Here is a 16,699-nt window from a genome sequence, read left to right on the forward strand (position 1 = left end):
TTTCATGGATGGTGAAGGGGTGATTGTGGGGCAGCTAACTAAAGGGAAGGGACGGGAAGAGATAAGTGTAGAGGTTGGAATGTCCACCCATATAAATACAAGGTCTTTCTAGGTGTAGGATAGACAGAGCTGTGGGGTAGAACAAGAAGAGAGCTGCATCTGTTTTTATACTTGCCCTTAGCTTAGCCTTGCAAATGTTAGCAGACAAACCTAGATTCAGATTTGGACTTAGAAGATCTCATTTGAAGTTTTGGTATTGCCTCCTGCTGCTTTATGATCTTGGGAGAAGTCTTTCTCTGAATCTGTTTTTCCATTTCCAAAATGGGGTTAATAATGTCCTTGCTCACAGAATTATTGACAAAAATGAATGAGATAATATGTGTAATAATACTTAGAAAGTTAATTATTTAATTATTTACTTAAAGTTTTAAGAAGTCCTGATATAAAACAGTGGTTCTCAAAACCTAGATCTCAAGGCCCTTTTAAAGCAAGTCTGCAAGGTCAAGGACATTTTCATAAAATCATTATGATACTTTTTGCCTTTTTTACCATGTCGACACTTAAAATGAGCTTATACAAATTAAAGATTTTAAACATCATTTTTGTCAATACCAAGTCTTGCTGCTTGTGTTCTATTGATATGTCTCAGATTATATCACATTAATTGATACTTCTCCAATGAAATATTGCTAGTTTAGAAGGTGTAAAAGTACTGTTAATATATGATTTTTATTTCTCAGGTATATATGGCTTTATTTTTTAAAGAGATTGACTACATGGCTAATCATTGCTCCCAGATAGCTAATTTGGCCAGGTTCGCCAGAGCAGACAGAACCCTAACAACTAAGGTCTGGAAGCCACAGAATGGCCCATAGGTTGCCTGTTAGATCAAGAAAAATCAATTTTTACTTATAGTGGCAGAATTTTTCTTGTTCTCAAAAACAGTTGATCACTCCCACTGCCAATAAGATGTCTGTTGAAGCAGAGCACAAGTAGGAACATGTTTCAGAGTATAACATAGGAACACAAACCATATGAGGATCTCTCAGCCTTCAGCTATAAAACCATAGATTTCATATTTGATATAAATGCGTGTTTAAGCCAGGCGTGGTGGCATATGCTAATAACCCCAGCTACTTGGGAGGCCAAAACAGGAGAATCACGAATTTGAGGCTATTCTGGACAACGGAGCAAACCGCCCTCCCCAAAAAAAAAAACAAAAAAGAAATGCATGTCTATTAAAGTCTTAACATGTTCATAAAATCGACTTAACAATCTGATTTTTAGAAGATTTAACTGTGCTGTTTTCCTGATAATCATTTTATAGTTATAATTTTGACAAAGTTATTTATACATTGTACTAAAGCAAATAAGTGAAAAAAAGCTCATATTTTCTTTTGATCCTATAGGACGTAGATGATTTCTTTGAGCATGAACGAACATTCCTTTTAGAATATCATAACCGAGTTAAGGATGCATCTGCTAAGTCTGATAGGATGACAAGATCCCACAAAAGTAAGATTTTTTTCTGTGACTAAAGCTTGAATTATTTAATGGAATAATAATAAGGTTGACTTATTACTTAGTTTGTAAAAGTCTTGATATGGAACAGTGGTTCTTAGGCTATGGTCTATTGAAGCCTAGACCCCAAGTGAGTCTGCAAAGTCAAAACTATTTTCATAAAAATACTGTGATACTTTTTTGGATTTTTCACACCATGCTGACATTTACATTGATGATGCAAAGGAAAGGGTAGGTTAAACTGTGCCTTAGTACATACAAATCAAGGCAGTGGCACCAAACTGTACCAGTAGTCACTGTAGTTTTTCCTGCCATGACTTGAAATTTTTAAAAATTTAACTTTGATAAAGCAGCAAAAATTAATTGTAACAAATCTCTACCTCTGAGTTCACATTTTTAAAATATTGAGTGATGAAATAGGAAATATCTATAAAGCACTTTGCATACTGAAATATTATGGTTCTCTCTGAAAAAATATTTTAAATGTGGTTGAGTTGTGACTAAGTGCTTTTTCCATGGATTACCATATTTACTTGTAAGAACAAACAACAGACTTCCTAAGTGATTAAGTGACCAGTGCATTATACCATAAATTGTGTATGTAAAAGATCCAGAGTACAAGCTAGATCAATAAAGTTTATGAACAGCTTGAGTATGATTAGTATTTTTTATAATTATATTTATAAGATGCATTATTAAAGTGTACAATTTGACATGTATAAAATCATCCCCATAATAAAGATAATGAACATGTGAACTTGTTCCATAACCCCTGAACGTTTCCTTGTGGCCTTTGGTAATTCTTCTACCCCTCTCTTCAGATAACATGATTTGCTTTTAGTCATTATAGAATAGTTTATGTTTTTTGGAATTTTATACAAATAGAGTATGTACTTTTTATTGTTGAGTTTTGAAACTCAAAATGATTTTGAAATTCATCCAAGTTGTGTGTGTCAGTAGTTCATGCTTTTTTTTCTTTTTGCTGAGTATTATTTTATTGTATGGATATACCAACAATTATTTGTCTATTTGCCTATTGGTGGACTCTTGAGTCATTTCTAACTTGTGTCTGTTACAAATAGAGCTGACATTATCCACAGCATATCTCATGGACATGAATTTAACTTTTTAGGAAACGGACACTTTTTTCATAACGATTACACCATTTTATGTTTCCAGGGGCAGTGCCATGAGTGTTCAGTTGCTCCACATCCTTGTCAGTCTTTTTTTATTATTATTTTTAATTCATACATAAAAACATAAAAATTTTGTGTATTAATACAGTATTTTGATATTTAATACATATGTACATTGTATAATTTTTTAATATTTATTTATTTTTAGTTGTAGATGGACACACAATACCTTTTATTTAATTTATTTTTTGTGGTGCTGAGGATCAAACCCAGTGCCTCACATATGCTTGGCAAGTGCTCCACCACTGAGCCACAACCCCGCCCATATTGTATGATATTTAAATCAGGTTAAATATTGTTTTCTGAACATTTATCATCTTTATAGTGAACACTTCAAATTTTTTCTTTAGTTTTTTGAAATGTATAGTACCTTATTCTTAACTCTAGCCACCCTACCATGTAATAGCACACCAGAACTTCTTTGTCGTAATAAAAAATACAGGAAGAAAAAAAGACCGTCTTGTTCCTAACTGCAACTTAATACCCATTGATCAACCTTCCATCATCATTCTCCCCCCTTACTTTCCTCAGCCTCTTGTAACCACTGTTCTACTCTCAACTTTTATGAGATCAACTTTTTTAGTGTCTGCATATGAGTGAAATCGTGTACTTGTCTTTCTGTGCCTGACTTAGTTTATATAATGATCTCCAGTTCCATCCACATTGTTGGAGATGTATTTTATTTCTGAACAGTATTTCATTTTTATATGTACCACATTTTCTTTATTCATTCACCAGTTGATTAATGCTTAGGTTGTTTACAGTTTGGGGCTATTGTGAATAGTGCTGGAATGAATATGGAAGTACAGATGTCTTTTCAAAATCCTGATTTTACTTCCTTTGGATTTATCCCCAGTAATAGGATTGCTGGATCATATGGTAGTTCTATTACAATTTTTGAGGATTCTTTATAATGTTTTCCGTAATGACTATTATTAACTTATAATCCCACCAACAGTGTGCTTTTCTCCATAAGTTGCCAGCTTTCACATTTTCCTGGTGATTAGTTATGTTGAAAAAAAAATTTTTTTTTTTCATGCAGTACTGGGGTTGAGTCCAGATTCTCAGGCATGCTAGGCAAGTGTTCTACCACTGAGCCACATCTCCAGCCCCAGTCCTTTTTAATTTTGAGACAAAGTCTTGCTAAGTTATCCAGGCTGGTCTTGTACTTAATAAAAATCCTCCTGCTTCAGCCTCCCAAGTAACTGGGATTACAGATGTGTACCATCATGCTTGGCAATGTTGAACAGTTTTTCAGTATACCTCTTGGCCATTTATATGTCATCTTTTAAGAAATGTCTAGGTTTATTGCACATTTTAAAATCATGTAAAAGGTTATTTCTTTTTTTACTATTGAATTTTTGGAGTTCTATATATATTCTAGATATCAATATCAAATATATGTATTATAAATATTGTCTCTCATTCTTCAGGTTGTCTTTTTTTTTTTTTTTTTTTTTTTTTTTGCGGTGCTGGGGATGGAACCCAGGGCCTTGTGCCAGGTTGTCTTTTTATTGTTTCCTTTACTGTATAGTTTTTGTGCAATATAGTCCCACGTTTGTTTTTCCTTTTATTTCCTGTGCTTTGGGGGTTTTTCTCCAAAAAAATCTTTGCTTATTATTATTTTTATTTTTTGGTACCAGGGTTTGCACCCAGGGGCACTCAAGTACTGAGCCACATCCCCAGCCCTTTTTATTTTTTATTTTGAAACAGAATCTCACTAAGTTGCTTAGGGCCTCTCTATGTTGCTTGCGGCTGGCCTTGAACTTGTGATCCTCCTGCCTCAGCCTTCCAAACTGTTGGGATTACAGGAATGCACCATTGCACCTCGCTAAATCTTTGCCTAGTCTTATGTTTTGAAGCAGTTCCCTTGTATTTCTTTTAGTGGTTTCATAGTTTCAGGTTTATATAAGTCTTTAAACCATTTTGGATTGATTTTTGTGACAGGCGAGAGAGAGGGGTCTAGTTTTATCCTACTGGATATAAATATCCAATTTTTCTAGCACCATTTGTTGAAAAGATGACTCTTTCTCCAATGTGTATTCTTAGCACCTCTGTCAAAAGTCAGAGGACTGTAAATCCATCTCTATTCTCTTGCATTGGTCTGTGTGTCTATGTTTATGCTAATACGATCATTTGATTACTAAGCTTTGTACTCTATTTTGAAGTCAGCATATTGCCTCCTGCTTTGTTCTTCTTCTTTTTTTAAAAAATATTTTTAGTTGTAGATGTACCCAATACCTTTATTTTTATTTATTTTTATGTGGTGCTGAGGACGAACCCAGTACCTCATGTGCACAAGGCAAGTGCTCTACCACTGAACCCTAGCCCCAGCCCCCTGCTTTGTTCTTTTTGCTCAGAATAACTTTGGCTTTGTGTCTTTTTGTTTTGTTGTTCTAGTGTGTGTGTCTGTGTGTGTGTGTGTGTGTGTGTGGGGGGGTGTTCAGTATGAATTTTAGGGCTCTTTTTTGTAGTTCTGTGAAGATTTCCATAGGTATTTTGATTGAGATTGCATCGAATCTGTTGATTGCAACTTACTGAGTTACACACGTTTTAATTTATTAAAAGTATAAAAAGTTTATTGTTCATGGTGGCACATATGTATAATCTCAGCTACTTAGGAGACTGAGGCAGGAGGATCACAAATTCAAGTCTAGCCTCATCAACGTAGAGACCCTGCCTCAAAATAAAAAAAAAATAAAGGAGCTGGGGTAGCTCACTGGTAAAGTGCCCCTGATTTCAATTCCTGGTACTGCAAAAAAACTCAACAAAATTTCATTGATAACAATGTTATAGTCCACATTACAAGTAATTGTTGAGTTTGGTGTAATATCAAAGAAGAACATCCACAATTATTTGAAAAGATTAGTAGAATACTACTTCCTTTTCTATTTATGTATCTGTTTAAGGCTGGATTTTTTTCTCCACATACTTAAACAAAAGCAATATTATCAGAGTAGATTGAATGAAAGTGGATAATGAGAATCTATTTTCTATTAAACTAGACACAACAGAGATTTGTAAAAATGTAACATGTCACCATGTTCCCTAATTTTAAAAAATAGCTCTTTTTCAGTTGAAATTTTACTTATGTAAATATGGGTTTAAACAGGCTGAGTTTAAATATAGCTCAGTGGTATGTTAATTTTATTCTTTCTTTTTATTTAATTATTTTTTTATGGTGCTTGGAATTGAATTCAGTGCCTTACATATGCTAAGCAAGCACTCTACCACTGAGCCACATCAGCCCTAATACTATTAATTTTAAATAAATTACTAAATATTTGAAATTTTTTTACATTAAAAAAATATAGTGTATCTTGATAGATAACAACCCATGTAAACAAAAGCTCTTCAGTTTCCTCAGTAATTTTTAAGAATGTAAAATGATCCTAAGATCAAAAAGTTTATAACCTCTGAAGTAAAGTCAATTGACTAAATACCTGAGTATTTAGAATTATTATCTTCCATTTTATAGTAACAAGAAAAAATAAGTCTTTGGCTTGGCTTCTTCTTCTATTCTTGTGTTATTGTTTTGTGAGGGTTACCATTACCAGAAACCAAGTCAGGAAACCTGCCCACATCCCAGCTAGCTGAATTCAACTGGTTTTCTTTTTTTTTTAAATATGTATGTATGTATGTGTGTGTGTGTGTGTGTGTGTGTGTGTGTGTGTATATATATATATATATATATATACATACACATATATATATAATTTTTTTTAAGATGTTGATAGACTTTATTTTTACTCATTTATTTATATGTGGTGCTGAGACTCAAACCCAGTGCCTCACACATGCTAGGCAAGCACTCTACCACTGAGTCACAACCCTAGCCCTGTCAACTGCTGTTTTAGTTAATTTTTTATCTCTGTGACCAAAAGACCTGACAGGAACAATTTAGAGGGGAAAAGTTCAATTTCAGAGGTTTGATCCATGGTCAGCCAACCCCATAGCTTTGGGTCCCAGGTGAGGCAGAACAAAATGGTGGAAAAGCATGGCAGAGGGAGGCAGCTCAGGACATGACAGCGAGGAAGCAGAGAGAGAGAGAGAGAGAGAGAGAGAGAGAGAGAGAGAGAGAGAGTGTTCTGCTCACCAAGGACAAAATATAAATTCCAAAGGCATACCCCCATTGACCTACTTCCTGCAGCCTCACCCTAAAGTTTCCACCCAGTTAATCCATACCAGTGCATTAATCCACTAAATAGGTTATACCTGGCATAATCTAATCACTTCTTAACATATGAGCTTCAGGAAGACTCTCATATCTAAACCATAATAGCCACCCAGGTTTCCAGCAGGTTGTCTTGGCTGCTGGTAACATTATAATTTTATTTTTTTGTATTTTCTTATACCTTTGTATTATCAACTCATTTAATTCTCCATATAATTATATGAGTTGGGTATAATTATCCCCTTTCCAGATCAGGGAACTGAAACACAGACATATTAAGTGATATTCTAAGTTTCCTAGCTTGATTAAGTTGGAAGGTTGGGCTTGAACCCTGGGTAGTATATTCAAGTCCATTCTCTTTGACCATGTATAGTACACTTCATTTTCTGAAACCAGAGAAGCATTCATTATACTCTTTTCTCAACAAGTATGTTGCTCTACGAGATGAATCCTAAGAACAGCGCTGTGTTGACATTGAGTGCTTTGCTTCCTAGTACTCAAGTATAATGGTGCCACCATTCATATAGTTTCCCATAATTTCCTTTCCTACGTTTCTAATTCCTACCTTTTAAACTTCCTAAATATCTTTCAGCCATATTGGCTTCCTTTGTTCCCATTGTCTAAATCCTTACCCTCAGTACCTGTTACCAGGTTTTTGGAACAGTTTGGTGATTGGTCACCCTGCTTCCCCCCCCCCCCTTTCTTTCTCCACAGAATTTTCTAAAATCTAAAATCTCTCAGGTTGATTTTACCACTACTATGACAAAAATATTCAATAACATTCATTGCCACAAAGTCAAATCTAAACTCTGATCATGGCTTAACGACCTTTTATTCCAGGATGCTTTCATCTTTTTTAGTTTCATGTCATCCATTCCCCTATGCATCCTGCAATACCATTCCCACCCCACAAGGCTCTCTGAATATAGTATTCTGCTTTTTCTTTATTCTTGTTCCCTTTATTCAAAATACTCTCCTTTTGCTTGGTAAAGAGTTGCTCATTTTGCATACTGCAGCTCATTTTGTAGTTCTGTAAATCCTTCCTTGACTCATTGAGGTAGGAATCATCTGTTTCCGCTGATGTTAAAGTAATTTTCTCATATACCCAATATAGTATCCATTGTATTGTTATGGTTCTTTGCGTTATTTCCTTTAATAGATTTGGTGTATGTCATATGTTGCAGATAGCTGCTCAGTAAGTATTATTAAATCAATGACCAAATATATTCTTAAAACTTTTTCCATAGGTGCTGCAGATGATTACAATAGGATTGGTTCTTCATTATACACTTTAGGAACTCAGGATTCTACAGATATATGCAAGTAAGTATTCTAATTAAAACATTATTAAATATAAGCAAAACAAATTTGTTGGCATTACAAGTAGACAGGCATTTTGGAACATTTTTATGAAAATATTGATAATAAGGAATGTTTTTATAAACTTGGGTTGATTCATTTTTTTCTCTTTCTAATATTTTTTAAATTAAAAAAATAGGCTTTAATATATAGTTTTAATAATTACAATATTTGATGAAAGGATGACTTGTATATGAGAATAGAATTTTTGTGTTTATCATAAATAATAAATGTTATTTTGAAATTATATATATGTGTATGTATAGAGAGAGAGCACATGCGAGCACATGTGCATGTATATTTAATTGGAGCTTGGACTCCCCCCACTCCCCATACTGGGGGTTGAACCCAGGGATGCTTAACTGAGCTACATCCGCAGCCCTTTTCGTTTTTTAAATTTTGAGACAGGGTCTTGCTATTTTCCTTAGGGCCTTGCTAAGTTGCTGAGCCTGGCCTCAAACTTTGGATTATTTATTTGCTCTACCTGCCCTTTATTTACTTCATACTAGTTTGTGGTTTTTTTTTTTTTAACTTTAACTATAATTAATTTTAGTTGTTCCTGTGATATTACTTGTTTATTGAAAAATAATTCAAATATGTATTTGTTTATCTATTTATTTATGATATTGAGAATTGAACCCAGTGACTTGTACATGCTTGGTAAGGATTTTACCACTGAGCTACATCCCCAACTGTTTTTTATTTCTTCTATTTTGAGATAGAATCTTGCTTAGTTGCTGAGGCTGACCTCAAACATGTGATTCTCCTGCTTCAGCCTCTGGAATAGCCAGAATTATAGGCATGTACCACCACACTCAGGTCAAATGTATTTTTAAACAGTTTCTAAGTGGAAAAGCTATTTTCATAATTCATTTCTTTTTCCAAGACATATCTTTGAACATTCCTCTACTATATCTTGTTTAGTACATTTAAGGGCCAAGCTTTTGAATAAAGCAAGAGATCATAGCTTATAATAATGAAGATGCTACCTCCCCAAAGAGTTAAATTCTTTCTTTTGTGGTGTTGGGGTTTGAACCCAGAGGCATTCTGTCACCGAGCTACATCCCCAGCCCTTATTATTTTTTTTAAATTTTGAGACAGGGTTTCACTAAGTTGCTGAGGCTGGCTTCAAACTTGTGATTCTCCTGCCTTAACCTCCCAAATTGCTGGAATTACAAGAGTATGAAGTGTTAAGTCTTTGATAAGAAGAAAAAAAATAAACTTTGCCATGCTATCAAACATAAATCTATTAAGGCAAGTTTTGTTCAGTAAAACAAAGTTCATTAAATTGTGGTTTTGCTTTCTATGGTTTGCCCTAATCCAATAATTATGCCATCTATAATTATGTATTTTACAGAATGCTTTTTAATAGTTTGGTGTTGGGCTTTTTTTTTTTTTTTTTTTTTTGGTGGTGCTAGGCCTTGAATATGTTAAACATGCAGTTTACCATTGAGATATAAACCCAGTCCCTATGGTATTGGAATAGTTTTTTTTGGTACCAGGGATTGAACCCAAGGCACTTAACCACTGAGCCACATCCCCAGCCCTTTTTAATGTTCTGTTAGAGACAGGATCTTGCTGAATTGCTCAGGGTCTTGCTAAGTTGCTGAGGCTAGTTTGAACTCACCATCCTCCTGCCTCAGCCTCCCAAGTTGCTGGGATTACAGGCATGCATCTCTGCTCCCGGGGATAGTTAATTGATATCCGGATTTGACAGACTATTTAGTTAAGGGAAGTGAATTCTGAGGTAAGAATTGGTTGTTCATTTTCGTCATTTTTCAAAACAAAGCAACTATATTTGAAAATGTTTAAAATGAAACTGTCATTGAGCACAGTGACATCTGCCTGTAATCCCAGAAACTCAGGAGGCTGAAGCAGGAGAATCCCAAATTTTAGGCCAACCTCAGCATCTTAGTGAGAGCCTGTTGCAAAATAAAAAGGACTGGGGAGATGATAGCTCAGTGGTAAAGTACCACTGGGTTCAATCTGCAGTATCAAAAAAATAAGGTAAAGCATAACTCTCAGATAACTTTAAGAAGTATTTCAGCTTCAGTACTGTCCTGTAGATCAATCAACCTTTTGTCTCTTTTCAGTGTAACTGCTCTGTTTCTATAATAATTTTGAAGGTATAGGCTCTATTTAGTATTATGTGATACATTACTGGAGGAATATCAAGATAAATTTTAAATTTGATATATGACTTAGATTATCTTGAAATGAAATGGGGAGATTGCCTGTAACAGATTTCAAATAATGTTACAGAATATAAGTATGGGAGATTTTTACTGAAGTAAGTGAAGTCTTCATTTAATTAGACAATTTAATGAATGTTTTATGTGAGGAAACAAGAATGCTCATTAATGAGATGGTTTGGGAAGATATTCTGTAAACATCTGAAGTAGAAAATTATTTCAAATGTAGTTTCTGATGAAAATATTTTTCCCTTCCAGATTTTTCCTCAAAGTTTCAGAACTGTTTGATAAAACAAGAGTAAGTACTAAATTCTGGAAAGCTACTACACAGTGTTATATCTATACTATAGTTAATAATATTGTATTGTACACTTAAAAATCTGCTAAAAGGGCACATCTCATGGCAAGTATGCTTACCATAATTTTTTTTTTTTTTTTTTCAAAAAAGTATTTAAACCTTTAGGGATCTAAATCTCTGCATACAGTAGTGTTTGACTTGTTATGATTATGGTTAATTTATTGAGGAAGATGAGTATACTTCAGGAAGATGACAGATTTTAATTCCATTGACAGTTTTTCAGAAAATTCAGTTTTTGTTAAAGACTTCTGGTATTTGCGTAAAAGAAAACATTCTTGCCAGGCAAGGTGGCTCTGGAGGCTGAGGCAGGAGGATCATGTTCAAAGCCAGCCTCAGCAACAGGCAGGGCGTTAAACAACTCAGTAAGACCCTGTCTCTAAATAAACTACAAAAAGGGCTGGGGATGTGGCTCAGTGGTTGAGAGCCCCTGAGTCCAATCCCTGGCATCCCAAAACAAACAAACAAACAAACAAAAACATTCGTTAAAATGACTTAGTTTATTTTTTATGAAGAACAATCCTTTTCTGGGGCTTTGTAAACTCAGAGGAAGTCATAGATTCATTTTAACTTTATCAAGACTACATTGCTCTTGATCTTCATGACATGCTGGTTTAAAAATTAATAGTATCATCCCAGTAGTATAGAAAATTAAAAATAAATAATAAAAACAAATTGTGTCAGGTTTGCCAGTGTAGTTCAGTGATGGAGTGTGTTGCATGCCTAGGAGTTATGAAGTTGCAAGCTTGATAGCTAGTCCCCACAAAAGTGAATATTATCACCAGGCAAGGGGGTGCATGCCTATAAGCCCAGCAATTTGGGATGCTGAGGCAGTAGGATTACAAGTTCAAAGCCAGCCTCCGCAATTTAGCAAGACCCTAGCAACTTAGTAAGACCGTATCTCAAAATAAAAATTAAAAATGCACTGGGGATGTGGTTCAGTGGTTAAGCACACCTGGTGATGTTCAAGCCCTGGTACCAAAAAAAAAAAAAAAAGTAACATCAATACAAGGCAAGTGTACAACTGTGGAAAAGTTGCATTCACTAGTAATATTTAATATTTGACAGAGTCTAGATTTGGGGGGATAATCCTAGGTACAATAATATTTAACATTTTTATCAATTGATAAAACATGGAAATATTTACTAACTGTTTAATGATACTTAGCTGAGAATTAGAGTTGCTAGTCCAGTGTAGAAATTGATTTATGTATAGTGGAGATAAGAAAAAGAAATATTCTCATAAAGAATAAATGTGTAGGTGTTGATATCCTGGTATCCACAAAGCCCATTCTTTTTTTTTTTAAATTTTTTTAGTTGTAAATGAACATAATATCTTTTTATGTATTTATTTTTATGTGGTGCTGAGGATCATACCCAGTGTCTCACATGTGTGAGGCAAGTGGTTTATCACTGAGCTGCAGTCCCAACCCCCAGTGCCCATTCTTATCCCTTTCATATTTGTATCACTGAGCATTTTCCAGGAATATATGGTTTCATGTGCATTTACATTATAAAGCATAGAGGCCTATCCCAAAATAGAATTGTGTCAAATCCTCTGAGAAAGACTTCAGGATAGGATTAGATGTACAAGATATTGTGAAGAATAGAAAGAAAGGAGCACAGTAGGTAGAAAGAACCTTCAGACTACAGGTAGCGGTCTGATACCTGTAAAGGAAAGCGTGTAGGAAGGAAGAATGGAAATGAAGAGACCCAGACTATAGTTTAGTTCTAAGAATGTTTCAGGTAGGTTGAAGATGAGTCCCTAAGCTAGAGTTGCCCATTAGAGTAGTTCCACATTACGTAGGAATGGGCTGTCATTTCTATCCCTGTGTTCTGTCAGTAGCTGGGTGTACACAGGGTGAGGGAAGGTTGGAGCTGAGCCTTGATATGAACATGGCACTGGGTCCAGAGGGATTGCTGTTGGGGCTATGAGTCAGTTATGCTCCTTGCAGAAAGTTATTTCTCTTGAATGAGATCTGGATAGCCTATTTCCATGGCTACCATTGTTCTTATTTTCTTTAATGTTTGTATGTTGTTGTTACTGTTGTGTAACGATCCATTCTAAAATCAGTAGCATAAAATAATTGTTATATTATGCTAACAAATTCTTTGGGTCAGGAATTCAGAAAGGACAGAGATGGCTGGCCTCTGTTCCATCATATGTGGGGCCTTAGCTGGGAAGATATGAAGGCTGGGGCTGTGACAGGAATCATCAGAGGCCCTTTTACTTATCTCTCTGAGGGTTCATACTGGACTTCTGTTAGGGCTGTTGGCTGGAACATATACATGTGACCTTCACCACAAATTGCTTCTGTTTAGGCTTCTTTACAACATTGTGTTTAGTTTCTAGAAGTGAGCCATCTCAAATAACAGGAACTGAAAGGTACGGGTTTCTTAAGACCAAGGCCTGGAAATTGGCACAGTGCTTGCCACTGGTCAAACAGTCTGAGATTGATTTAAGGGGAGGAGGCATGCAGCTTACTTTTCAGTGGTAGGAAGGGAGTCATATTTTAAAACACCCACACTATCTACTATTATCAATCTAAATAAATTTTCAACATATTTGGTGTTCTTATCTCTCAGATGAAGAAATTCCTGGACTGGGTGTGCAACTCAGTGGTAGAGCCCTTGCCTTGCATAAACAGGGCTCTGGGTTTAATCCCCAGCACTGCAGAAGAAAAAAAATTCCATAAGTTTCTTTCTCCACAGAGTAGTAATTTTGAGAAGTTTCAAGTTTTTTCTGTTTATTGCAGTATATTAAACAAGTAGTAAAGCGTACATGAGAAGTGTGTGTGTGTGTGTGAATATATATTTTTTTCAGTGTAATACTCATGTAGTATGTTTTTGAAATATATTTTTTAGTTGTTGATGGACCTTTATTTATTTATTTATTTATTTATTTATTTATTTATATGCAGTGCTGAGAATCGAACCCAGTGCCTCACACATGCTAGGCAAGCGCTCTACCACTGAGCCACAACCCCAGCCCAGTATGTGTTCTTTATGTCTAGTTTTATTTATTCAACATTGATCCCCATGTTGTTGCATATAGGTGTAGTTCCTTCATTCTTATAGCTGTATAGTATTCCATTAATTTGTTCATCTGTTTTACTTTTAGTTGATAGTCATTTGTATAGTTTGTGATTTGGGTTGTGTGTGGTGGTGGTGGTGGTGGTGTTTGTAGTACTGGGCTTGAATCCAGTGGTTCTCTACCACTGAGCTACATTCCCAACCCTGTTTATTTTGAGACAGGGTCTAAGTTGCTGAGACTGGCCTTGAGCTTTTGATCTTCCTGTTAGCCTCCAGAGTCCCTGGGATTACAGGTGTGCACCAGTGTGCCCAAATGGGTTCTTTTTTTGTATATTGGAAATGGAAGCCAGGGACACTTCATCACTGAGCTGCATCCCTATTTTTTATTTATTTATTTTTTATTTTGCAATAGTATCTCATGAAATTGCCGAAGCTGGCCTTGAATATACAGTCCTCCTGCCTCAGCCTCCAATATAGCTGGGATTATAAGCTTGCACCACTGTCCCCAGCTGATCTGGGATTCTTTACAGATAATACTGCTAAGACAGTTGTATAGGCTAGGGTTATAGCTCAGTGGTGGAATGCTTCCCTAGGCACTGAATTTGATCCTCAGTCTCACATAAAAATAAAAGTATTGTGTCTGTCTATGACCAAAAATATTTTTTTAAAATTTTATACAATTGTATATCCTTGGCAGAACCCAAGTATGCATTTCTGTTCGTACATATAACTAGGAAGTGAATTGGTGGATCATAGGGTATTCATGTGAAAAGCTTCAGTAGATAACTGCCATCTGTTTCCCAAAGTGATTGTACCATTTTATGCTTCCGCCAGAATGAATGAGAACATTCAGGTTGCTCCACAAGCTTGCTAACATTTGGTTTTTTATCTTGCTACTCTGGTGTGTATGTAGGGTTTTTGGTTTGTTTTTAATGTTTGGTGATAATTTCATACTTATAGTAAAATTTAAAAAATGTTACAAAGTATTCCTGTGCATTTGTCACCAAGATTCCCAGAAAATTATCATGTTCTATATTGCTTACAGTTCTTTTATCGTAAAAAGTTCATATTCATTCTGTTTTGGGCCCTTTTGTGTATGTCTCTCCTTTTATACAGATAAGAATTATTAGATTTAATATGGCCCATACTGTTATCTGTGATTCCTCTTAATGTCACCAAATGTCCAATATACAGATTTTTCCCTGTTATCTCATAAGTGGATTTTTTCAGTGTAGTTTGAGTCAGGATCCAAATGAAACCCCATATTGCATTTGGTTGACATGATACATTTCTCTTATCCTCTGTCTCTCCAGACTCAAGAGTTCTCATCTTTTTAAGTCTGGCATGGCTACTTCCCATTCCATCCCAGCTCACATTTGCTACATGTTGATGTTTCTTTGGTGTCCTCAAGTACTTTATATTAATGCTTTGACTAGATTTTCTACTTAAGAAGGGTTGGTTTGAGTTATCTCATCTGCCATTGCCAGCCTTTATTACTTCAAAATATGTGTACATATCACTTACCATTGAAATAAATAGATAAGTGAAGCTGAAAGATAGATATTGAAGCCTATTTTGGCCAAGAACTAGAATCAGATATAAAATCTTTCCATAAATTCACTGTCATTTGATCTGATTTTTCCTTTCATATTTTGTCAGAGTTGCAAAGAAAAGTAATAGACTAATAGGAAGGAAAAGGGAAGGAAAGCTAGGTTAAACAAACAGATGCTGTAGTTATTTATAACTTCAATTTTTTTTCTATGTAAATTTATGATTTTTAATAAAAACAATAAATAAATGAAAGAAAACACAAAATGTCTACACATTAATATGGTACCATACAATGTTTCAATACAAATAAACATTACATACTGTTTATATCTAGGTAAACATATCTTAGCATCTCAAACATCTGTCATTTTTTTTTTTTTTCCAGTATTGGGAATGAATCCAGAGTCACTCTATTCCCAGTCTTTATTTTTTATTTTGAGATAGGGCCTCACTAAGTTGCTGAGGCTGGCCTCAAACTTGGAATCCTCCTGTCTCATAAAAATATGGAACGCTTCACGAATTTGCGTGTCATCCTTGCGCAGGGGCCATGCTAATCTTCTCTGTATCGTTCCAATTTTAGTATATGTGCTGCCGAAGCGAGCACATAACTTCAATTTTTTAATAATTATTAAGGAAAATGCTAAGTGAAGAATTGTTGATTTCATACTCAGTTTCCCCCTTTTTATTTCAGAAAATAGAAGCAAGAGTGTCTGCTGATGAGGACCTCAAACTTTCTGACCTTTTGAAATATTACTTAAGAGAATCTCAAGCAGCTAAGGTAACTTTATTGTTCATTTCTTTACAGGTGTTGGACTTAAGCTGGTTAAAGGATGACTTATTTTTGGATATTATATTTTCAAAGGTGAATTTTTTTCTCGTCTTAGAATTGTAGATCAGGGAATCCCACAGCATGGGATTCAGTGTGATCTAGAACTTAAAAAAGAAAAATTTGGTATATTTCCTTATGTGAATTCCTGCAAAAACAAAAGTAAAGTGCCCAAATAACAGTTGTGTAGCTAATGGATCTCTAAATTGGTTTGTATGAGTCCCCCATTGAGGATGAAAGCACCATAAAACAAAAATGTGCTTTATTTTAAGGCAATTCACATTTCTTATTGGAAGACTGTATTAAAAAAAAAAAAAAAAAAAAAAAACCCTCTTAGTAAAGTAATCAAAAACATTTTTTAACATAGATGTCTGCAAAGCACTGAAAACTTAGTGGCTCAGATACTCCAAATTTAGTGCTAATTGTAAATTAAGATATTCTGTAGGGGGCTGGGGATGTAGCTCAGTTGGTAGAATGCATGCACAAGGCCAT

At 34.9% G+C, this 16,699-nt stretch overlaps 1 protein-coding gene across 1 annotated transcript in view; it reads left to right on the forward strand.

The window, feature by feature from the left end:
* SNX6 (sorting nexin 6) overlaps nt 1-16,699 on the forward strand; it is a 56,406-nt gene that overhangs the window by 24,841 nt on the left and 14,866 nt on the right. The window contains 4 exon segments of the mRNA XM_079120251.1: nt 1,410-1,515; nt 8,139-8,214; nt 10,701-10,740; nt 16,073-16,159. Coding sequence (XP_078976377.1) covers nt 1,410-1,515; nt 8,139-8,214; nt 10,701-10,740; nt 16,073-16,159 — 309 coding nt within the window.

The sequence above is a fragment of the Sciurus vulgaris genome (assembly GCF_902686455.1).
Source record: "Sciurus vulgaris genome assembly, chromosome: 2".
NCBI lineage: Eukaryota > Metazoa > Chordata > Mammalia > Rodentia > Sciuridae > Sciurus > Sciurus vulgaris.